The sequence below is a fragment of the Megachile rotundata genome, chromosome 12, assembly GCF_050947335.1.
Source record: "Megachile rotundata isolate GNS110a chromosome 12, iyMegRotu1, whole genome shotgun sequence".
Taxonomy (NCBI): Eukaryota; Metazoa; Arthropoda; class Insecta; order Hymenoptera; family Megachilidae; genus Megachile; species Megachile rotundata.
This window is the reverse complement of record NC_134994.1, coordinates 11,462,020-11,487,678: the sequence shown is the minus strand read 5'-3', so window position 1 is coordinate 11,487,678 and position 25,659 is coordinate 11,462,020. Positions and strand designations below refer to the sequence as shown.

General features: G+C 42.2%; 2 protein-coding genes across 3 annotated transcripts in view; one reads left to right on the top strand and one right to left on the bottom strand.

Moving 5' to 3' along the window:
• Scgdelta (sarcoglycan delta) overlaps positions 1–14,032 on the bottom strand; it is a 289,022-nt gene extending 274,990 nt beyond the window's left edge. The window contains exon 1 of one of the 2 annotated variants that reach the window (XM_003702191.3): positions 13,605–14,032. In XM_003702191.3, the coding sequence (XP_003702239.3) occupies positions 13,605–13,607 (3 nt within the window). In that variant the 5' untranslated portion in view covers positions 13,608–14,032. The remainder of the gene's footprint in view (positions 1–13,604) is intronic. The other variant, XM_076537979.1, reaches the window with a different exon arrangement.
• Positions 14,033–14,997: 965 nt separating this feature from the next.
• Positions 14,998–23,821, top strand: LOC100879257 (uncharacterized). The gene is given in 8 exon segments (XM_076538026.1): positions 14,998–15,154; positions 15,211–15,286; positions 15,402–15,461; positions 15,464–17,482; positions 17,607–17,738; positions 17,820–18,035; positions 18,650–18,970; positions 19,124–23,821. Coding segments are annotated over 8 exon segments (3,033 nt in total). The 5' UTR covers positions 14,998–15,098; the 3' UTR covers positions 19,277–23,821.
• The last annotated feature ends 1,838 nt before the right edge of the window (positions 23,822–25,659 follow it).

Below are 25,659 nucleotides of genomic sequence, written 5' to 3'. Positions count from 1 at the left end.
TCTTAATTCTCCATCGATATCCTCCCCCTATCGATACGTTTCTTCCCTCCAAATAATCTGCTCGCCAAATTCCTTTAGGACAACTTTTTCTGCCTTTAAACCCAGTTTCGTCCGACTTTTAATGAGTTGTAAACATCCACATTTTTGATAAAGTGCATTCTTTAGTTCATTCGTTCTATTTTAATGAATTAGTCATTTGAGGCTGAAGTCAGATTTTCGTCTTGTTTTCCAACATTTATACATAAAACTGTGATGTAGCATTTGGAGTTTCAAAATGATTGTATAAATGTTTTTAGTAAAAACTGACTTGTTAAAGAATCTTATAATTAATAAGTAAATCTTATAGTGGTAAGGCTTAACAATTGCCAACTTATATGATTATATAATTTTATACAATATTAAACCTTTGCACTCCTCAATTTCTTTTCCCTACCGACTCCTTAATTTGCAAAAAATATATCAAGATAGGGGTTCTCAGTAAAATATAATGCAACAGTGCGAAGTATGCGACAAATACATTTTTCGTTTATTATAAATATATATATATTTAACCAATCTATTTATCTGAATTATTTATAAGATCCAAGAGAAATGTCGAGCCATACTCGACATAGGAGTGCAAAGGGTAAATCTGGCTCATATAACATTGATGGCTCATATTCAGCAAACTTTAGCAAGAGACATCGTACAGATATGTCTTATCACGTCTATGATGTTTGAAGTTTCAAATGGAATGTTGAATTACAGCATCCATTGTTGCACAATGGTTAAAGATTACCGAAAGAATGACTTTGGAACGTACGCGTCGAAAGGATCGTGTTCGAATAGAAAGACGGCAGTAGAAACGAAAGGAGGTGTTAGAGGATCCTTATCCTTCTTATCCGTGCGCTCGCACTGTTTCTATTCCGAATCCACGAGCAGGGATTACTTAACTGGAGAAATTCATCCAAGCGAGAAGCGAAGGAGTCGGGCGTCGGGTGTTCGTTCCCCAGGACCGATCGGTCCACCAAATGAAAGTCCCCGTTATTCGTAGGAATCATTATTTTCTGAAGAATGAGGTGGTTAGCAACCCGTGAAGCAACATTTTCCGTGATTATTTTTTTCCTATTCTGCAATACGATTCTCCGATATCGGTCTCGCAGAATATCGCGTATGCAGCATCTGCATTTATTTCGTGGCCGAGGGGTCAGTTCGATTTCCGTGAACAATTCTGACGAATCCCGTCGCAGAGTCCAACGAAAATATTTCGAGTGAACGAAGAAACGTAGACGGAGCATGTCAAAGAATTATTGGTAATTGCACCGACCCTTTTCGGACCATTGGCTTTGATAGCTTCATACTTTACGGAATCGAATGGGAGACCGCATTCGTGTCTAGCCCCCTTTATATACTGCCCTACTAAAATCTTGCCCCGGACAATAGATAATAGAAGTACCATCTGGACCCGTAGCTAGAAAAATCGTCTGACGCGATATTTAAACGACCACCTCGCTTCGATAACCACTCTTCATTTATCACCGTGAAACGGTCCCAGGAACATCCACTATTATCTTATTACAAATGTACCCTGTCACTCGTATGACAAATTTCCAAATTTCACCCGCATAATTTTAGCACTGTAAAATATTTTCGCTTCGCCTAATCTCTTGTAGCACGATCTTGAAGGGTCGTCCGGTTTAATTAGCCCGAATTTCATTGAAAGACTTCCGGAACGGGGGGTGTAAAAATTCGGTCGATGTCAACTATGAGCGAACTTTCGCGTTCGGAGTTCGGTCCGGCAGAGATACCGAAATTCCTTCGCATAGCTTACGAGAAGAGGGAAGTAGGAAAGAAATAACGTACGACATTCGGCCGGTGTGACGTTTATTAGACATTAAGTAGTAATACCCGCGAATGGGACGGACGGGACTAGCTGGGTAATAAGGGTGGGCTAGGAGAGCCGTCATACTAATTGTAGTAATTCCGGCATCCACTTTGGATATTTAATTAAGTTTCCGCTGACAAGCATCTACTTAGTGGAGAGAGGCAGGGTGGTTCTTACATAGCTGCGCGCTTAGTACTCCCTGCTTCCATCAACCCTCTGCTTAGCTACCGTGTAACCTACCGACCTGCTTAACTGCCGCCTCGAAACCTGCACCGTTCACTAATTATTTAGTATCTTCTCTACCTGCTCGCCTACACCGCGGAAGAAAGAACGGATTAAGCAAAGTTTATTGCCGGGTTAGCTAAATTATATCTCGAATATGCCGCCTTCAAGATTTATCGCGGATGCGTCCGAAATTTCGTTGCCTTTATTACTTGAAAAATTCATTATACCTCTACGCTTTGATCACGCGCCGCTTATATCTTTAGCATCTTCATAACGTTTTCTAACTTTAATATTCTGCAAATGACTGTACATGATGTAACACTGCCTTGTGGCTCTACACTGACATTTGTAATCCAGTTATTTCTCAGAAACGCGACGTTGCTTTTTACTTGGGTTTTAATTTAATTAAAATGACTACGTACATGATTCGCCCTTTGCATTCCTATGTCGAGCGTGCACAATGTTAACATTTCTCTTGGATCTTATAAATCATTCAGATAAACTAGGATGTATTATCATGCATTTACTACTAGTAATAAAAGAAAATTTGTTACATGTCGTATGTCTTGAGAACCTCTTTCTAAATTAAAGAGTGTAAAGGGTTAACGTGAAAGGTTTTAGAGGAAAATTCGTAGAATTGTAGTTGGTGTAGGTGAAGAAATAAAATGGGTATCTGTGGCAGATAGCGTGTGCTGTAAAGGTCGAGACGATTTTTCGCGGTACTCGAGACGATTCGATCGTTCGATGGTGTTAGCAGCGCGACTGGTACTTGGCTGAACTGGCACGTAAATACGAGTCCGAAGGACTTTCTTTTCTCGTTCGAAGTGGTCCTCCATCATCCCCGTTCGTCGAAAGAGAAGAGGGCCGACAAGGAGAGCAAATTACAAAGAAGGAATGTAGAAGCCGGACGCCTTTTGTCTCGCCCGAGATTTTTCCCTGCGATTTAATTGCGGCGAAAGAATCGTCGCGGACGAACGACGAAGAGAGATGTCCAGCCGTTTATTGCAAATCGAAAGGGAATCGTCGTACCGATGAATGGTACTCCAGACACTCGGAACGATCTCGACAAACGGATGAAATTACAGCCGAACGATCTATAATCGAGTGTCCGTTCGACGACGATGAAACTGAAAAAGGAACGTGCTCGAAATTTTCGAGTACCAACAGACGTTTCTTTCCTTGCTCTCCTTTTCCCGCCGACCGCGATTTTATCGTCTTACATTTGCATCCCGTAAATTGCGCATTCGCTTTCTTGCCGCTTTTTACCCGTTCAATTTTCGATTTTCCTTAACGGTCTTTCATTTTGCGCCGGTCCAAAGATTCGAGCGAAATAAACAACCAACGGTGAGACAAAGAGAGAGGAGGAACAAGGATAAAGAGATACAAGAGAACAGGTGGAGTACTATATAGAGATATCTATTGGCGCGGGAAAGGAACGGTTTACAACAGAATATTGTCCCGCCTAAGCCGCTCTCCAATATTTCATCAACTTTCTTATTCCTTCTTTTCCGCAGTCTCTCGCGAGTCCACGTCGACTTTTTTCCTTTCTCGGCCCGCTTCTCTCACCATTTTGTTGTCCTTCTTATAATACAGTCTGTTTGGTCTCAGGGTGACGAGGACGAAAACGAGGCGTGCAAAGCGCCTCTAAGTATTTCATCAAAAATTCAACGCTAAGGACACTTTATTCTGCGACCGTGATATCACCCGGACAATACACGACGTTGATTCGATCCTCTCGTTAACGCAAATATATTAATGGCTTATGAAAGCGCACTGAAACTTTATTAAATCTTTTATTCCATCCACCCTCTACAAATACTTCTTTATTCTTCTTACTATCTCTCCTTACTTCGCCATTTCTACATTTTCAGATTCACAAACATATCTCAATCTTCAACATTGTAATGCACAAAAATATTCGCCTTAGTTGTCGTTTATAGACATGACTATATTAGTGGACAATTTTAATAAACAATGTAATTAGACAATGTTAATAAACATATTCACATTGTCTTTTAAAGTTGTACATTAAAATTATTTTATAATATGAAGCAATGTCAACGTTGTACAGGAGGTATAATGTTGACATGACAATGTTCATGGACAATGTAAATTATCATTTATTGATACGACAATGTTAATGGACAATATTAATAAACAATATAAATACACAATATTAATAAACATATTCATATTGTCTTTTAAAGTTGTACATTAAAATTATTTTATAACATTAAGCAATGTCAACGTTGTACAGGAGGTATAATGTTGATATGACAATATTAATAGACAATATAAATTATCATTTATTGATACGACAATGTTAATGGACAATATTAATAAACAATATAAATACACAATATTAGTAAACATATTCACATTGTCTTTTAAAGTTGTACATTAAAATTATTTTATAATATGAAGCAATGTCAACCTTATACATTTTGTACATTTAATTTATTATTTCATCAATGTTCATAAATTAAATATTTTTATCCGATCGCAATTTAGTAGTCCTTTCCTCCTAAGAAGTTATCCACTGAAACAACTCGACAAAAAAGTTACGGCCATGACCTCGAGTACAAATCACCCGCATGCAATCGCAGTTTCAAGATCGACGAGCATTGGTTCGCGGAATCGTCCCGTGTTTTCCACTCGACGACAGTCGAATCGCGAGCAAATTAAACATTGTTGTTCTTCTGGGCACACAATTTCATATCAACGATAGAACGATACAACGCGACACGTCGATATTCAGAAGACAAACGTTTTCCAAGGGAAAAAAATAGCGAACGAGCTGTATAGTCGCGAGCGAACTTGGTTTGTTATCCCAGCTGGCTTCCGTAACTTGGTCGGCAACGATAAAAATTTTAGTGCAGCTAGCCGAGTTATTGTATGGACAGTGGACGCTCTGCTTGCGGCCGAAACGGTGGAATTACCGAAGTACAGTGGTCTGGAAAAAAAAAACAATTTCCCTCGCGTAATTTCGAGCGCGACGTAAATACGCATCATTCCGTTGCGAATACGTAACGCGGACATTCCGGCAACGTTTTATGACGTCGATGGAGATTTTGAAGGCAGAAATGACGACAATCTTTGAATTAAAATTTGTGAATCTTCGTGCAACCCCAAATCAAGTACTCGAACCCGAATCTTCCCTCAAATTTTTTAATTCTTGAATTTCCATCTTCACCAAATTCTAAGTCTCTGAATTTCTAAATCCTCGATTACCTGTGTATAAGCATGTTTGCGTTGGAATATCGTGCAAAAGCGAGCCCCGTTACGTCACCGCAATTTGTTTGGTAAAAAAAAGTTTCAGCCTCCTCGGGTCGATATTAAAGGCCGTTTTTAGCAGGCGTAATGAATTTAAACGGTAGATGAGCCTCCATAGCTGTTCAGCTTGTACGCTGCCGCATACCCGAGCTAAGAAATTGCGCTCGCGAAATTATTTCCTTTATAAATCAGCGGCCATACGTTTCGACGTCATCCCACCTTGGTCCGCATACCTCCGCAGCCCCTTCAACCCCGGCACTTTCTTCTCTTTTCCTCTCGAGGCGATGTCTCCATCCGACTCGAGAGTAATGGCACGAGTTTATTAACGATACGTTATCGGTTGAAAAATTCCGCTAGAATTTCGCGAACGCAATTGCAACCAAGACGCTCGCGACCACTGTAATCCGCAAAGACAAAGAAAAAGACAAGCAGACGGATTACCGGTGTTCCATTGTCGCTGGAAATCTAGTTTTTCGTCTTGTTACAAACGTAGACGGGCAAAACTGTACCGCCGGTGAATCATTTGAAGATACTTAAGAAGAAAAACGGATCGTTTTGCCAGTTGTCTTACAACGTTAACCACCCTTAATACCCGCAACAGCGATACACAAATACGATGCAAAAATTACAATTGTTTGCAATTGAAATATGTTCCAAGTAAACAGCGTGTACGTACGAAGATAAATCGAGTTTCCAAATAAAGCCGATAAGAAACACGCCCGAAGGCGTACGACGCCGTTAACCCACCCCAGAATAAGAAGCCTGGATGAAATAAACCGTGATTGTTCGACGTGGGCCCTCGCTACGATGACACGAGGTTCGTGGGTGAAACATCGGATAGTTGAATCTTTGAGAGGAAAGCAGAGGACACGGAGAGACACGAGTGTCCGGTATAGGGCTTGATTTGGTAGCAGAATAGCAATGGTGGGGATGTAGTAATTTGTCGGCTTGGGAAGGCGGCTGGCTCCAAGCTGATAACAGGGGGTGGTCCATTCTCCTCCGATTCCACCACCCCGTTTCCTCTGCTCGTTCTCTGGTTCAAGCCCTTGCTATCCCCCTGTACCCCCTCGCCAGAACACCCTGTCTGTTCCAGTTGCGAGTATGCCAGCCCATGGATCCGCGTAAGACGTCCAGCTATGTCTCGGATGTTCGGGACGGGGGTAATAAGACGACAATATCCGGCCCGAAGAACGAGACACCAGGGGATTTTCCATAATCGACGTACCCCTCTTGTCGTTTATGACTCGCGCCAACTTCTTACCAGCTGATCTTACCTAGCTTTTCCACCGGCCAATTTCGGATCCTATAACCTCAACGATGACCTGTTATGTCAACAGCTCTACAGTACATTGAGGCTGCTTAACAGTACACTATTGTACGAGGCGCGAATCCGGATAAATCGAACTTGCTGTTCTTCTCGCGGCTACGAATTATTTCGATCGAGACAAACGGACCGTGTAACGAGAGTAACCTTAATTCCAGAGGAATCCACTTCGGTGCAGTTGGAATTCTTGAGCCGGCTGATTGGCGAACAAAGTTACCTTTCTAATCTCGTTTAGGAAGGACCGGACTGTTCCCGAATTTGTTCTGGCACACCCGACTCTGCCACCGCGTGTCTCAATCGGTTTAGCATTAGTGCCTAGAACTTCTAATTACCGGCCGCGCGGTGAATAACCATTAGTTCGACTCGATTAACAATCGTCCTTTCTCTTCCCTCATCCGAAGACTGAAGCGAGAGTTCGATTGTGTCGTTGCATAAAAAGAATGGAGTTCCTTCGAGAAAGTGGAGCTAAAATTACATCTTCACTTTTTGGAACTTTGTGGAAATTGGTGAAAAGATGTGTTCACCTGTTCATTCATATATTTTGCAGTTCATACAATTCATACATTTTATGATTTATACTACAATTTATACTACTGATGGACTGTTTCATCAGAAGTAGATTGCGTCTGCACCGTTCATTCTGTATGAAAACTATGTTGGATTAACCATCAGCCTTCATCTACAAGACTCAAAGTGCTACTAAACTACAGTGAACCCTTAACTATTGATGATCTATAACACTATCAAATTTTAAAAGAAGTTTCAATGCAGCCAACGTGGAATTCCGCGTTATGAAAGTTAGAGTCAACTCGTTTAAAGTATCGTATCAATTAAAAAGAACGATAGCCACTTTGCGTGCAGGTAAAGTCTTCGCGCCTTAATTCCATAATAAAGCGGCTTACTCGAAAAATTTCAAGATACCGGACAAGAGGGTGGTTCAAGTAACGGCACCCGATGTAAAATTTCATAAAGGGTTCGAAGAGGCAGTTTCAAGAAGCTACGGACCGGTTAACACCGACGAAGTCTACAGAGTCTGAGAGTTAGTATCTTTAATATGTCTGACGTATGCAGCAGTTAAATTAAAGCTCTCCTGGAGCTCCAAAAGCTCTCACCTTGTTTCAGCCCCGTACGTTAACTCAGAGCCCACGGTAATATCGCATACCAAACTCCACTGCCTCTACTTTCCTGTTGTTTTATTCGAGCTAACTACCTCACCCAAGCTTTCAACCACAACAAATTTTTTTCCGTGCTTTTCCCTCGATAACGGTCACGCAGGCCCGGCTCTGCGATAAATTCTAATTAAAGCGATGCTTCTGCCGTTGTTGGCCTACTACAGCCGTAATTAAAATCACCGGCTAGTGTGTCTTAACGGTGATTTTTGTTTACGCAATCGAACGTTGGTCGCCTCGATGTTCATCTGCGTTAACGCTCTTTGTGACGGTACTCCCTTGGAGTGAAACTTGTGGGGTGCGAGTGAAGGAGTGTTACGGCTGTTGATTTTGATGTCAAGAAGAGTGTAAATTCTATGTTTTTCAGGTGGAAGATTCAGGAAGTTCATTACTAAATACATAAATTTTCAAATCCATAAAATCTCAAGACTTTATACTCTCAAGTTCCAATTTCCAAATCTATGTATTTCTGAATTTCTAACTTCTACATTCCTGATTACATTCTTCCTAAATTCTGCTTTCTTAAATCTCCAAATCTACAGATCCTCAAGTTTCTAAATTTCTGTGCATACAAATCTTCAAGCTCCCAAATTTATAGATCTCTGAATTGCTGAGTCCTCAAAGTTCAAATCCTCAAGTTTCCAATTGTACGGATTTCTGAATCTCCGAATCCAAATTTCTAAACTTCTAAATTTCTAAATTCCCACATCTCCAAACTTCCGAATCCTCAAATTCCCAAAAGACCAAATGTCCAAATCTCTAACCCCTAAATCCCCCAAACGTCCCAATCCCTCAAACCCCCAAATTTCCAAATGTCCACATCCCTAAATCCTCAATCCCCCAAATGTCCAAATCCCTAAACTCTCAATCCTCCAAATGTCCAAATGTCCACATCCCTAAATCCTCGATCCTCCAAAAGCCCAAATCCCTCAAACCCCCAGATTTCCAAATGTCATTCCTAAACTCTCAATCCTCCAAATGTCCAAATTCCTAAACCCTCAATCCTTCAAATGTCCAAATGTCCACATCCCTGAACTCTCATCCCCCAAATTGCAAAACATCTAACACCTCAATCTCAAAACTCTAAATCCCCCAAATTCCCAAACGTCCATATCCCTAAACCCTCGATCCTCCAAAAGCCCAAATCCCTCAAACCCCCAAATTTCCAAATGTCATCCCTAAACTCTCAATCCCCCAAATCCCTCAGCCTCCAAATCCCCAAACGCCCCAAATTTTCAAATCCCCATCAGATGCAAAATTTTAGCTCCTAACGCGAGTGACGACCCAATCTTTTACACAATTTTTCCGGCGACAAAGCCGGATGAAATGTCACATCTCGGATAGCACGATCCCATCCTCTGTCTGTCGTTGTCATCGGGTTCACGAAACTAACTTCGCAGCGTCGTCGTTCTCTGTCGGAACAACGTGGCCCGGACAACTCTGATACTCGATGCTGCTTAGACATTCGCTACTCAAATATTCCTAGGATCCCTCTGCCGAGCGTTTGGCCCGTGTTTGAGCATTCACGGACAGGCTGGGTCGCGCGCTAATACGCGCGCTTATGCGCGTATCTACGCTCGAGTACAAGCTTTAAGCCGCGTTCTCACGGAACATCGGTTTATCGAGGCTCTTCCGAAGACACCTGCTTCCATCGCGCGTTAAATTAGACCGGTGTTAGGCCTAGTTCACGTTGTCGAACTATAGCGCCGGTAGGAAAAGTCTAGAGTTCACTTTGGAATAGTTCTATTCGTGTTTATTCAAAGACGAGTAGTTTCAAAGTACTAGCGGCTAGTACTAACTCTAGTAATAGCAGCTGGGACACGGACCAAAATCCCAAAGCTTATATACCAATATCAAGTCCTAAGTATCCTAAGATCCAGTATATCAAGGTCGAAAGCAAAGTGTCGAAGATCAAAAATTGTAACAGCGATCCTTGTAGGCGTTGTTTGTAGGCCTTGTTGAAAGTCGGAACTTTCACTAGATGTAATTTGAAAAGATCGCGTGACTGGACGAAAGTAACCTTAGTGGAAAAGCAGGCGTTCATGCAACAACTGATCGATGCGATATCGAGTCCCGTGCACGTAACGAGCGAGTGTAACTCTGGTAATTAATTAAACCACGCTAATATTGACACAGACCGGCGGGTATTAGTTTAATCGTCGTTTAATTATTCCGTGCTCAGTTGCGAGACTGTTAATTAATTATAGACCGCGAGAAATAATTCCAAGAGCGCGTGTCCGCGCGTGACGAAAGCGCCGGCGATAACGGTCCGAACAAGGAACCGGAAACGTCGAAGAGGATCAATGGTCGGCAAATTTCGCGCACGCTAATGGCCTCCTTGCGGTCAGCCACGCGGCCCAGTGTGAACACGGCATTAGAACGCGAGCCTCGTATCGAATCCCGGCCGCAGAGAAGGTACACGAACACGGACACGAGCACCGATACACCGGCATAACGCATTCTACTGACTGCCAGCCACCTCCTGCGGGTACAGAGAGCTTTTTAGCGAACTGTCAAACTCCGCCGAACCACGAATTACTCATTCCAGCACGTATTCCAATGTAGTCCCGCAGTGCGCACACCGGTGTGGATCAAAGACCCGGGGATATATGTATATACATACGTCGCGGACGAGAATTTGGAAATATCGATCTTGGTCAGCGACACGTTTGAGAATTGCCGAACCACGTGAATGAACGAGTGAATGGGGAAGATTGATTGACCGATAGATGAGACCCGGTTAGAATACCGATCGCGAGCCAATCCGCCTACCGCTCCCTCGTGAATATGTTTCGCCAACCCTGCCTATCAGCGAACTTACCATCCCTTAATCACTCATTATCCCTTCGAAAACTAAACCATCTTCTTCACAAACTCAATATAAAAAACACTTCATCGTATTCAATGTATGAAGTACAAGTTAAAAATTTGCTACAGTAAATTAGAATCTGTTCATTATGTAACTGGGTACTCTTCCACACATGTGTGTATTATACTGAATGTATAAAATACAAATTAAAAATTTGCTACAGTAAATTAGAATCTGTTCAGTATGTAACTGGGTACTCTTCCACACATGTGTGTATTATATTCAATGTATAAAGTACAAATTAAAAATTTGCTACAGTAAATTAGAATCTGTTCACTCCATCACTAGGTACTCTTCCACACATGTGTGTATTATACTCAATGTATAAAGTACAAATTAAAAATTTGCTACAGTAAATTAGAATCTGTTCACTATGTAACTGGGTACTCTTCCAAACATGTGTGTATTATACTCAATGTATGAAGTACAAATTAAAAATTTGCTGCAGTAAATTAGAATCTGTTCACTACGTAACTGGGTACTCTTCCACACATGTGTGTATTATACTCAATGTATGAAGTACAAATTAAAAATTTGCTACAGTAAATTAGAACCTGTTCACTCCGTCACTAGATACTCTTCCACACATGTGTGTATTATACTCAATGTATGAAGTACAAATTAAAAATTTGTTACAGTAAATTAGAATCTGTTCACTCCGTCACTAGGTACTTTTCGAAACATGTGTGTATTATGATCAAAGATCTCTGATTCTTTTCCTTGTACATTTAGTTGTATCTCCTTGTATTTATCTCCTTAACTGTATCTGAGTTCATAATTTCTGAACGTGAATTCCTTGCAAATATTTTATAACATATTCTCTTCCTATACGAACACATTTGAAATACATAAAATACATAATGTATATTTAGTAGCTAATACCAAACTAGTTTAAAGTTTAGATAATGTGTTAACTGCGTTCAGCAGTATTTTCATCGCCATTTAATACGTCCCCATTTAACGTTGTTCCAGCGCTTTGATTCCAGGATCATGTTATTACTATTTGAACGCGTTATTAGTCCCCGAAAATAAATAACAATTGAACGGGCTCTAAAACGCCCGCGGCATGGGCGATAGAGTATAGAGATTTGAAATTTTCGAATTGAGGTGCTTAATTTACATTTTGACTACTCCGGCCCGTAGGGATTAATAATATCAATCTAAATTATCAATCGACTGCCGTTCAGCAAACCAGCTTATAGGAAACCCTCAAACAGTACTAATTGCAAGAGACCAAGTTTATCGAAACTAGATCAGAATTCCGAATGGTATCGAAGTAATGTATCGAATCATTAATCTCGAAACATTAAAGGATATCCTGGATAATACTTAGTAAAATGTATGGTATCTACCTAACTCCATAATGAGCATCCTAATCTCGAACATCAGCAAATGTTTGCTTTTGCAAAGCGTTGATACTACATCGCTCAGAAGCAAGTTTAGCTTAAAATATTTGGAACGTTAATGTAATGAATTTTAGGTACCTTTGATGTGAGATGGAAAATTAACAGTTTACCTGCTATTCAGTTTGTAGGAAGCTGACGTAACAAGCATAGTTTAATCAAGATCTAAACTCATTGACAATGCTCTTAGTCAAAATATTCGAGCGACTGTTTGGTTTGGGAGAAATAAAGGAGCTTGTTGATCTCTGCTTTCGAGTATGCCCTCAGGAATTGGGGCCACTGTCAATAGACGAGGTCACTGTATTTAGATATTGGTACGATGGTTTAGTAAAATTGGAAGTCGAGTGGGGGAATTTGGGTGCTGAGAATTTTGGGATGGGAAGTTTGGGAGGTGAAGAGTTTGGGATGTTGAGAAATTTGGGGGTGAGAAGGTGGGATATTGAGAATTTGGGGTTTGAGAAATTTGGGATATTGAGAGTTTGGGATGTTGAGAAGTTTGGGATATTGAGAGTTTGGGATGTTGAGAAATTTGGGGGTGAGAAAGTGGGATATTGAGAATTTGGGATATTGAGAGTTTGGGACATTTAGAAATTTGGGATATTGAGAGTTTGGGATGTTGAGAAATTTGGGGGTGAGAAGGTGGGATATTGAGAATTTGGGGTTTGAGAAATTTGGGATATTGAGAGTTTGGAACATTGAGAAATTTGGGATATTGAGAGTTTGGGATGTTGAGAAATTTGGGGGTGAGAAGGTGGGATATTGAGAATTTGGGGTTTGAGAAATTTGGGATATTGAGAGTTTGGGACATTGAGAAGTTTGGAATATTGAGAGTTTGGGATATTGAGAGCTTGGGGCGTGAGAAGTTTGGAATATTGAAAATTTGGGGTTTGAGAAATTTAGGATATTGAGAACTGGGGATTTGCTAAATCCCCTAATTGCTAATATTAAATATTTGGGATATTGAGAATGTAATAACTTTCCTAATGTAACAAAGTAACATAATAAAATAATAAACATAATTAATTTCCTTGAAACATAAATCTTTGAGTCTACATGAATTAAAGAATTTTGCATCCCGCCATTCAACTATGAAAATGCAAAAGTTATCAATTGCACGTCACCCTAAAACGAAGGCTGCTCTTATTCAAAAGTGCATCGGAGCGTAGACGCGAATCTATCTCTTTAAATAGAATTACGGAGAGTTACGACGTTCGAGTAAATCTGACACGAGCCTCTTTAATCTCTGCCTGTTTTCGTCTCATTTTCCCAGTCGCTGAACGCGAGAGAGCGTCTCGGCTCGACCGGAAACGATGGCAGCTGAGACGCCGGAAGCAAGATCGTAACGCTATCATCCTTGCTTCCAAGCGATCCGCTATTTACTGCCGTCTGACCGGCGAACCGTGATGTTACCGAAATTTCCACATCGTTTGCAAGTATTTATACTTGCCACGCATCGTAGTAGTACGTAAGCACTTACCATTGTGCCGCGTGTCTGCTCCGGAATGTAAAAATTCAAAACTGGATTCTGGAAGTCGTCTTGAACTCGAACTCCATTTTCCTGGACGTTGGAGAACACTTTTAGAACAATTGTATGGATGCACGAAATTATTTAACGAATACTTTATTATTTAACAAGTATTTTTTGTGAAGGGACAAATTTTGAGAACGAATCGAGTCAAGATGGCGGACCATCTTTTTCAACTTCTCGAATTTTTACAATAAATGTTCACGCACGGAGTGTTGGTGGAATATTATTGTTTATAAGAATAGTCTTTATAAGTACACTTATAATGTAGCACACTCAGCACAGTTGCGTCAACGAACGAATTTTATTTTAACGAACGGATTTGCGCGCCACTTTCTGTCACGTTACCGACCCGCACGGCGATCCGAAAAGGACTGTAGTGGCGACGCTTCTCGGCTGCCTGCCGAAGCGACGCGGCCACGGACTTCGCGCGCTTTCGCTACGAATTCAAATTCATTTTTGACTAACTCGAAATAATTCAAGTTAATTTTTAAAACAAATTATGAAAATTGTGTCACTGATATTTACTATGATTTTTTTTATAATGAATACTAGTTTTGTATCAAATTATATATATAAAATTTAAGTTAATTAAAAAGTTTCATTTCTTTATTTATTACTCCATAAATCAACACAAGATCAAATATAGACATAAAACTTGTTACTAAAATATTAAATGCAATTACCAAAGTTAATTAGTTCATAATTTTCAATTAATAGAGGATAGATTTGATATTGTGTATAATATACTTTATTATTAATAACATAATTACTGGTACTATGAATAATATATTGCATATGAATAATAGAACAGCATCTCATTTATAACTCATTGCACTAAATTTGATTAATAAACATTCTGCAAAATGTCAGAACTCATTCTCCAAACTATGGTTCAATAATAATTCCACAATTACTTCTTAATATACCTTTATATTATTTAATACACATTTATATTTCTCATTTACATAATTTTTTTATATCAACGTATAGTAACATGGTATCTTCACCGCCATCTAGCAGCAGACATGGAAATATCAGCCCAAAAAATTGTTCTCTCTTGAAGAACTTCTCATCTTTATTGAAGCTAATTCTTGAAGCAGTATTCTACAAGTAAAAGATTTTATAAAATTGAATTAACATAAGATTATCGAACGCATCGGCACTGAAATGCTGAGCCACCTGCCGGTAACCGCCATGTTCCCCAATTATGAAATCTGTTATTACTGCGGACGATGTTGCAGAAAAAAGTACCTTCGCACGGTACATCAAGCATCCCCTAACAGATATTCACCCCGTACGCATGTCCTGAACTCGGTCAAAATTCGTTTGATCGATAGTCGAAATAACATGGATGAGCTCAGTAGATGTCACGATGCAGGCTGCATCGATTTAAGGAAATTTCTTGCGAACTGACATAGGACCGGTATTCGAAATTCTTGCAACATGGACTCGAAATGCAAATGCAAAAGACGTAGGACAATGAAACTCCCCGGAGCCAAGTACGTAAATTAAAACTACCCGATATTGTAATCTAAAAAAAATTATCGATCAACAGATGGGAGAAACCGATTCCAAATTCGAAAGAGTACTGGAAGGAATTCTGCGATAACGAGGAGAAGAGGTTGATAGTGGTACGCAATCCTTTCTTTCATATCTCTCCCCTTTCCAAAAACGATTCTATACTTCCTGATTTGAATACGCGAATCAATAATTCATTTAACCTTTCTCTGTTCAATTCTGACACAGACAAGTTCGAAAACTCTTCGCACAGATCCGATGGCAAACTATTTCCAAAACCAGCGTTGAAAACTCCATCTCGGACAAAAATTTCAGACACAACTCAGCCTAAAGTTGTACGAATCCCAAAATTAGGTACTCGTGGCCCTCAACCCAGTTCCGCCAGGATTTTCGCTGGTGAAGTGGATGGTGATGAACCGAGAGCCGATTTCGCTGCTCTACCGGTGCTCCATAAGTTCCGAACGACACCGGCATCAAACAAATTACGGAGACATTTAAGACTGCCAGAGAAGACAAATTCGTCGGAGAAACGCGCTCCCGGGAGTCGCGAAAATAAAACTGCGAAACCAGAGAGCGAACCTGAGCATACGAAAAGTCGGGGCGAAGATCAAAAGCTGCCGACAGATCAAGTCACCCTGAAGTATTCCGGCCGTTTCGCGTATAAAGCGCTCAAACGTTTAACCAGCAATAAGAAGTTGGACTTCGAGCCGAAAATAACGGAACAGCTACTTTCCGAGGCGAGCAGAGAGTCCTCGGACGAAGAACGGGGGCCGCTTAAGCGCGAAGAACGTAAACAAGACAGCGAGAAATCTTTGTGCTTTGGAGACGCGCGAAGAAAGTCGATTAAGGATTCAGAATTCGACGTCGACGGTGCGTCTTTGAAATCGGAGGAGGCAACGTCGAAGACGATTCTCTCGGAATCTCGTTGCACGTCGGGACCCAGCCTCGAATTCGTGTACCCTGAAAGCGTGGAGAGCCGTTCGGGTCGTGTCTTAGCGTCGATTCCGAGGTTGTCCGGGTTCCCGAGGAAGAATCGCGACAGGTGTTTGCCGTGCATGTTCAAACCGTTCGAAGCTCCGCTAGAACGAAAGATATCTTTGCCTAGAACCGCGCTGCGGAGAATCATAAACTCGGGGAGCGCCAGGATCGCGTCGTCTGGCGACTCGTCGGATGACAGCGATTCCACTTTCCTCGGCGGCTCGAAGAATAAAGCGGAAGGAACGAATCGCGAAGTCGATGTTACGTTTGACGAGCCGCGTAATGCGGTTCAAAGACAAGTCACGACCGAAGAGCTTGTTCAAGAAAAACGTCAGGAAGAGAAGAAGGAGAGTACTGCGGATTCGGGGATCTCGAGTCAAGTTAAAGAGGATGTAGCTCCGAAAAATTTGAACGACGTCCAGACGAAAGCGCCCGCCTCGTTTCACGATGAGAGCTCCGAGGAGGACGATTCGATTGTCATTTCAATCAGCGACGAGCAAGCTAAGCCGAAATATTTCGTACCCTGCCATGCCCCCACGGTTTTCAGACCCAGCTTAGAACCCTTAAGAGCTTTGAGACACAGAAAACCGACCACCCTGCAAGATCGAATTGCCATGCTCGAGTCATCGTGGTTGAAGAAGAGTATTTCTGCCGACGATCAGGACGATGTTCAAGAGAAGGCGAAATCCGTGGCCAAAATGGACGAAGGGAAGGTCGTTCCTCCTTTGACGAAAGCAAAGTCCGTTTCGGAGAAGCTGACGCTCGAAAAAGACGCTCCCTCGAGGAAGGTACTCAGAAAGGGTTGCAGTTTTGCGAACTTTTCCACTCGCTCTGATAAATCGGAAGTCACGGACGATCTGCTAGGGTCGAAGACTGTTATCGATCCAAAGGCCGATTCGAAATTACCCCTTACTCGCACGAACGAGATCATCGAAGCGTTAGGGAACGTCGAGGAATCATCGTCGACGACTATGCTGGAGATCCTGTGCGAGGAGTTTTCGAAGCGTCTATCAAATAGCATCGGAGATCCGAGCGCGGAAAAACGTAGCAAAACGATCGCTACACTGACGAGGTTGTTAGCCGAGTCTAAACGTTATTTGTATCCCGATAAATTTCCCTCTGACTTACTTTTCTCCACGAATCAGCCAATCTGTTGCAACCCCCGAATCCTCCGACGAATCTTGCCCCTGAGCAGCTACAATCTGATTGCGCCCCTACTGGGATTGCCGGAATGCCATGCGAAAAGGGGATCCCGGTACGAGGATACACGCGAGAGGCGTCATATCGATCAGCGACATTCTACCGGCGAAACTCAGTCCGTGGATGACAGCGTATCATCTTTGGCGGTATATCGCTTTTTCCGTCGATTGAAAACTCTGTTTATAGTGTTGTAACTTCGCCGGCTTGTTATTAATACTTTAACAAGTTGTTCCAGTTTGCTACGTCTTTTTAAAGATAACTTCTTTTATAATTATCAAGGTGCATCCACCGACACCGAGAGACATCGAATCGGCCACTGACAAGGCGAAACTGGGTCAACGTAGATACAATCCTTACGCTCTATTTCTGAGGAAACCAAGACGCAAGGTGTAATGTCGATAGCCAGGGTAATCCGTGAACAGGAAAATCAATCAGAGGGAGAACGTTATCAAATTCACGTGTGCACAGGTTATTACATGGCGGCCATTGACGGAGGAAGACCTCGAGGGCTACGATCCGAACGCCACGTTGAAAATGAGGGCCGAGAACGTGATGCAGAAGATATTCTCAGATTTTTGCGAATGGGTCGAAAATTTGGGGGGAACGAACAAAACTATCGATGAAGAGGTTCTCAGGGATATGTTCGACATCGACTTCGATGCGGAGGCTTGCAAAGCGATGCAGGTTACACATCTTGGCAATTTCTTAAACTATTAGTTTGTCTGTAAAATTATGGGACACAAACTACTTTCATTTAACATTTCACATTCAACACTTAACTATTCATTTTGCAGTCTAATCTTAATTTACCTTTGTCAAATATGAATGTAACCTTTGAGTGCAGAAAAATGAACTTCCCAAACGTTCAGGAACATTACATTGTTAACGGATGACGAATCAATATGCAGTGCACGCTGCTTCTTTATGGCACTACTGTGTACATTTGCAGTCGATCGTTTTTCGCATACAGTGAATTCGTTTTTTGTTCGATACAGCATGTGTAAAAGAGACTAGCACTAGAATTTGTCGAATGAAACTGTTAGAAGCTTGAGATGTATATACATGATTGTAAGATAGCACAAATTATAAGATAGACTGCAAAGATAGTCAAAAGTATCTTCTTTAATGATAATTGTAATAAGAATACTTCAGTCATATTCATATATTTCTGCATACATCTTTGACAAAAAAATGAGGTACGCTTAAAATGTTAAAGATATTCGACTGCTTCGAATCCCGCAAAAAAGAAAGTAAATGCGTTGGTTTAATTATTCAGTATATTGCCCATACCTAAACAGGTATTGATTCAAGAAATGCCTGTGGTGCCTACGCCGGTGGCTATAACAAGGAACTCCCTCGGTGCGAGTAAGCTCGCCATGACGAGGAAACATGTTATGAAAGATGCCAAAGCGGAGCAAAAACCGGTGAAAATAAAAGCCTTTGGGACCAGTATACCTTGGCAGCTCCGATTTGTACCACCTAATAATCAAGTCGAGAGAAAGTGGCTGCGTTGCGACAACGTTCCGAAGGATCTCGAAACGATGGACGCGGTTTGGAAGGGCATAACTCATCTGAGAAGCGTGAGGGGATTCGTCGATTGGCTGAAGGAACATCCAGAGGTAGTACCAACAATTAAACACCACTTACCTAATTTAACTTCGTTTCTGGCGATCAATGCCGTGCTTAAAACGATGAACAATCAAAGCCATCGCTAACGCGGCATTATAATAGCCGGCCAGAATGCATCGAAATCCTCTTACACGGTGTTACAGGTTCCTCAGCCAGAAGCTTTGAAGAAAATCGTATCAGTGGATGCTATAACTCTGAGGCAGATAGAGGACGAAGAGGCGTTCGCGCATCTCGAGCTGGATATTGATCAAATTAAGAGCTTCAGAGTGCAACACAGCGTTGATGTATCCATCTGAATTATTTACTTTGTTTCTTGTCCTTCTTTTCGATCGTACTCGACGGCAGAGACTTCTTTCAAGGACAGTCGATAGTGAACAGTTTTTAAAAACTTCCATAAATTTCAATTCCAAACCTTATTTTAATTGAACTCTTTGTAGCAATGTTTTTAATATATGAAAAGAGTTATAGAAATCGACGTCGCACCCCTTTTCGCGAATATTTGCCAAATGTCATGTTTATGGCGCGAAATTTTACGTTAAATGCGAGTTTATCGAGAACGAAACGAGAAGATGAAAATAACTCCGCGAATATTATTACTGTTCGAATATTTCGTTTCCGAGGCCGGTTAAAATACGCTGGTCGCTCGATATTCAGGCAAATAATGATAGCGAACGATCCGTCAGAAATTCCTCGCAGGCTGTGCGTTCACGGAGGCTTTAGAGGTTAACCCCCTTCGTTTCGTACGCAAAACGGGGGCTTTTGACATCGTGTCATCGACTGGTCGTATCGGTTACACGCACGCATTTGGCTCATTTATAAGCGAAACGGAGGTGAGAAATTCAGAAATGCCGGCCATGCAGCCCAGGTCGATCGGCTGACCGTTGATTTTTGACGCTCATTTTGTATTCGTCCGACATTTACTGCGGCATAATCAAATACAATTAAAATGTTCGTGCGTAACGGCTCATTTTAAAGCGACACGACAAAAACGAGCAAAAAAGTGTTGAAAATTCTGCGAAAACCTTTATGTCGATCGAGGTTCTTTCGCGCCGTTAAATTACCGCACCTGTTGTGTATTTGCTGCATCTGTTCAACGGTCTGCGTTTGGTAAATATTTGTACAAGAATAGATTTGGGTCGAAATTTGTCGAGATAACAGTTTGTATTAAATTTTGGCTTTGGAAATTAACCTTGAAAAGGAAAACCTTTGAGAACTGTTGTTCCACGCTGGAACTTCGGCGCGAGTGGCTTTCCCCAAGGGAGCGAGTTAATGTCCGTAATATTATTGAAACTAGGAACGGTTTTGCGAATATTTAGCTGTCGGAGGAAGAGGAAGAAAAAATAGCGCTTTCTATTTAAAACGCGGACGATTAACAACGCTCTGGCAAAATGAAAACGAGAGACGCATTCAGAGTGGTGGTAATAAATAGCAAATAACACGGTCCGATGTCAATCCGAGCGATTCCTTTGACCGCGAACGAATCGTCCTCGTTGTTGTCGATGTCAATAGTTCCGCGGGCGACATAATGCAAACGAGACGTCGAGGAATATTGGAAATGTATCGCAAGAGCCGACTCGTCCTGTTGTCATCTGGCGGCGACAGCAAAGACACGAAATCATAATCTTGGCGGTGGAAAATCGTCGGAGGGAAAGCAACGAGAATCTCTCACTCGCCTCATTTACGATTTATCCTCTCGCGGTTATTCGCGTCTTTCATCTACGGCCAAAGCGGAATCTCCGGCTGCTTAATCGAATCTGGAAAATTTCAAAAATCGAGCAGCCACCGCGTCTCTTTTGTGCGCTCGTTGCGTGGCTCTTTATGCTCACTTTTCGAGGGATTTCCCATGAGATAGTGTTCCCTGTAGAAGAGGGAGGAAAAAGGAAACGACGACGAGAAGGCGGGTCGAAGGAGACCTTAAAAAAGAAGCAGGGTACCGAAAAAAGTGGACGACGAGGAAAGCCACGGAAGCGAAAGAAGGACGAAACGTCATCGCTGGCCATTGGCCATCCGTTTCGCTCCACTTGGAATAGAGACTTGCGCTCGACCGAGAAATTTAACAAGGCGCACGCTCTCCACCGACAATAGCCAACTTTCTAACCCCTTATACTCCACATTTTAATTACTTCAATTTAAACCTTTGGTTCGCCACCTCCAAAAGAGAGATCGTGCTGGGTAGATCTGTAGATCGCTGTCGAACTATTTCAGGAATAAATTGATACCCATTTGCAGTCATCTAATTCGATTGGAAAATTTAATGAACGTCCCACATACTACGCTTCGAGCTTTTCAAGAGACACCAGATATACCCAGCAGAAGATGTAGTTCCTTGAACGGAACTTTGAAGGGGATGGAAGATACGAATCGGATCGATTCTAAAACACGTTCGTAGGCGTGCAACGATCAGCGTCGACAATTACCGTCCGCCACGCGGTTAGGTTAGCAAGCGGATCGCATTGGCATTCGTGCACTTGGAGCCTCTCCCGAAATCTTTTATTCATGCGATCAAGTTTGCATTTAAAAACTCCGCTTCGTGGTCCCACTTCCGAATCGTCGTTTTTCTGACTATACGAAGATCAAGACTCGGTTCGCGACTCGCATGCGAACGTTACGCAAAATCTCGGGCGTCTTACGTAAGCAATGACGCGTCGGAGATTAGGGAACGTAGGAACAAAAACGGTTCTCGATTATGAAAGCCGCGCGTACCATTGGTAGCGGATGATCGAATCGAACGAGCAGTTGTTTTGTTCCACGACATAGGTCCGAGAGAAACGTGGTTTTAGGGCGATCCGGTTCGCTACGTTCGTTCGACAGAGGAGAACTCGAAACGTGTTAGCTCGTACGTGTAAGCTATTCACAAACGAAATGGGAAGCGCTTCCTGCCGGCCATTCGCGCCAGTTCGATCTATTGTCGTCAAGTTTGTGACGGTGTGTATATGACGGCCAGTGTGTCTATTACGAGTCTATCGCCGCATCTTTCTCGGTCGGTCGAGCGACGCCGCTCTTCTGTCTTCGTTACCACCGAGCCATTCACGGAAAACGGCCAGGGTGACGTTCGACTGGATTAACGTGTAATATTAACTCGCTTTTCTCGCGATATCGGTTAATGCACGTTCCACTGCAGGGGAAAATGAAGAAATTACTGTAGCAACTTTCTGTTCGGTCGTAACAACCAACCCTCCGGCGGATTTAACGAATTTTCACGAGAGAGGCGGCTGCGAGGCCAAGTAAATACTTTTTTTCTACGCTTCCTGATTGAATCGCTAAGACGCGAGACGTCGGCTTCGTATAATAAACAAGTTACCCGCCGGAGAGTGGATAACGTCCGGGGCGAACGAAAAATGCACGATGCGGACGAAGGACGAGATGAAGCTGCTACGAAAAAGGTAGCCTCGACGTCTACCTCAAAATTGATAACCTCACTCTTTCACTCTTCGCTCATCTTCTCACAATTAACAACTCACCTAATTCACCTACTCAAATTTGAAAATTCTGCAGAATTTCAAAGTCCCAGACCCTATCGCCCATGACCGAAACTTAGAAAAGTAATATCGTATAACGAAAGGCACGTACCGGGCAATATACCCGGACCGAATACCGTCCCGTTTCTTCCATTCTTCGAGTTCCAGTTAAATTTCAACAAACTCTCCGAACGACGGCATTGCACAATATTAAACAGCGACGGGTAATAGACTTCAACGAACATCCGGTTTCACCCGGAAGGCCGCTCCCGTCACGGTTACTCCCGGCATAGTTACAGCCGTGACACACTGTTAGGATGCGATTCTTCTGTTCCGACGGTGCGTCACGTTTTATTGCCAAAGGACGCGACGTCGACGACGGTCAGTGGTGGATCGGTCAGTCTCTCGTTGTCCTTTGACCCGGTGACAACGTGCTCGCTACCTACGGTCGTCTCACGATCGAGTACGATTAATCGTCGTGCGAACCTTTACCGTCCGCTTCGTATCGTTCTAAAGCCGCGACGAAAAGATCGATGCGTTGCTCGTGGTGATAGAAGACGAGGAGAATTAGGCACGTGGAGACTAAAGGTACGTTTCTACGATTTTGAACAAAGGGAAACGAGCAAGATTTTCCGGCGTTGCGGTTCCAAGTAATAGAAGACTGGCGGCACGTGACGACACTGTACGCCCGTTTCTTCGCGCGTAAGCAAAGCAATTAGACGGAAGTGCGAAAGAAAGTGTGCGAGCGTAATGACGCAAGCAGGGTAAAACGTGGCCGTCCAACGTTTCCAGATGGGTACACCAAACCCTCCTCGTCCACGGACGAATGTACCTACATACGTACGTCGTGTCTCCTATTTTTTTTTCAGCCCTTTGCGTGGACCCTCGTCCAGTTTGCTCTAAACTGACCGTAAATGGGACGCGATTCATCGACGCTGTAAGGCCGAGTTTCGACACGAAAAACCGACGATCGATTGGCTGGCCTCGTTTAATTTTAATCGGCCCCCATGAATCGTTGGACCAGAAAGATGTTTCATCTGTGCTGAAACCGTCGACGATTCGAACGTACGATCTGCATCGGAAACAAAAAAAAAAGAAAATATTGAAAGAATCTTCAAAGTGTAGAGGAAATGGTATACGGCGCTCTTATAAGGGAGGACAGATAACGCGTTCAGGTCGAATTCTCAGCGGGTCCAGACGAGCTAGTTTTCCTTCTTCTTGGGATTGGAGCGAGTCAGGTGGAGGTAGATCGATAGGGAACCCCTTGTCCGGGGACGTCGCGTAGGCATCGTTGCAGGGAAGGCCGCAAAGTATATTTACATACGGAGCCTCGGTCAAAGCCTTTACTTTGCGCCGATATCAGTCGTACGAGTCACGCTACGACGTTCAAGGATAGCCCTTTCCCTCGAGCACTCGCTCCACCGAATCGGAGATGATACGACCCCTTTCCTGGCCCTCCGCGTTTCACGCTGGCACAATGCTTACCAGTGAAAATCGAGCGAACGGACCTCCTGTTGCGAGCAAGGATATGATCTGTTAGAGTTCATTAGAACGCGTTGCATAAATTGTTTCTTGCAACGGACAGCTGACAAGTTCGTCTGCTCTTTTAAAAGCTTCGCTCGCTTTTGTTGATGATAAAATTCCGCTGCTTTATTACGCTGCTTCGCGAATAACTTAACGAGGTTTTACCTACGTAATCCTGTAACGTCACCAGAAATTTCTCTCGCTGTTATTTTCGGACCGATCATCGATTCACCTGTTGATAATGCTATTCTCACCTTTCTGAACTTTGCCGAGTTTAATAAATCTACATTCTATCTACACTGCTCAAAAGAAATATGGCATAGAAAAAATTTAGGCAAAAATTGGCCAAATTTGACTGATGATAACTCCGTGAAAAATCATCGCAAAGTTATGCTCTTTTTTTTAAATTAAAGCTTGAGATCTCTACTTTAAGACCCTGTAGTTTGATTTTAGATTTGATGCATCCCTACCACAATAACACCGTAAATGTGAGGTCATGTTTGCAATATTGAAAATTACAAAGTTTGACGAAATGCATGGACTTGCCACATTTTTTTGGGGCGATACTCTTTACAGCAGCATAAAGTACAAACTTTTATCTTTAATTTCCAGTATGTGAAAAACCGCTACCATTTTTTTCTGCAAAGATACAGAACTTTAAAGAAACCCTTGCATTTATGGCATATACCGCCGGCATTAGCATTACCCGATATGCACCTCGGAGAGGTTGCTGGACAGATTTTGCACATCATATACCTCTGACAAGAGCCTTTTTTTGTGTGTATATGTGTGTGAGTATCTGTGTGTCTGTATGTTTGAATTCTAATAACGCGTGTTTCCACCGCGTTGTTGAATTATCCCTTGCAGTCGATTACTCATGTTAATGCAAGCCCTAATTTCTTCCAGTGGAATGTCATTCCAAATTTCAGTTAAGACTTGCGATAGATCTTACAGATTGGTAGGTTGTCTTGTTAAATTTCTATAGGGTTCAAATTTGGACTTACTGCAGAATATGGAAGCAATCAAATTGAATTGGGACTGCAAAATTCGAGAATGATTCTCAACGAGGCTTCTCGACGATAATTCATACACAGACACAGATTCTCACACACAAATACGCACAGAAAAGGCTCCTGTCAGAGCCATATAATGTGCAAAATCTGTCCAGCAACCTCTCCGACCTGCACATCGGGTAATGCTAATGGCGGCGATATATGCCATAAATGCAAGGGTTTCTTTAAAGTTCTGTATCTTTGCAGAAAAAAATGGTAGCGGTTTTTCACGTACTGGAAATTAAAGATAAAGGTTTGTACTTTATGCTGCTGTAAACAGTATTGCCCCAAAAAAATGTGGCAAGTCCATGCATTTCGTCAAACTTTGTAATTTTCAATATTGCAAACATGACCTCACATTTACGGTGTTATTGTGGCAGGGATGCATCAAATCTAAAATCAAACTACAGGGTCTTAAAGTAGAGATCTCAAGCTTTAATTTAAAAAAAAGAGCATAACTTTGCGATGATTTTTCACGGAGTTATCATCAGTTGAATTTGGCCAATTTTTGCCTAAAATTTTTCTATGCCATATTTCTTTTGAGCAGTGTAGATGTACCAATTCTAGCTGCTTTATGAATGATGAATAAAATGTGGTGCGTTGCTAAAGGAAACTAGGTCGAAATGATTACGAGATTACGCATTC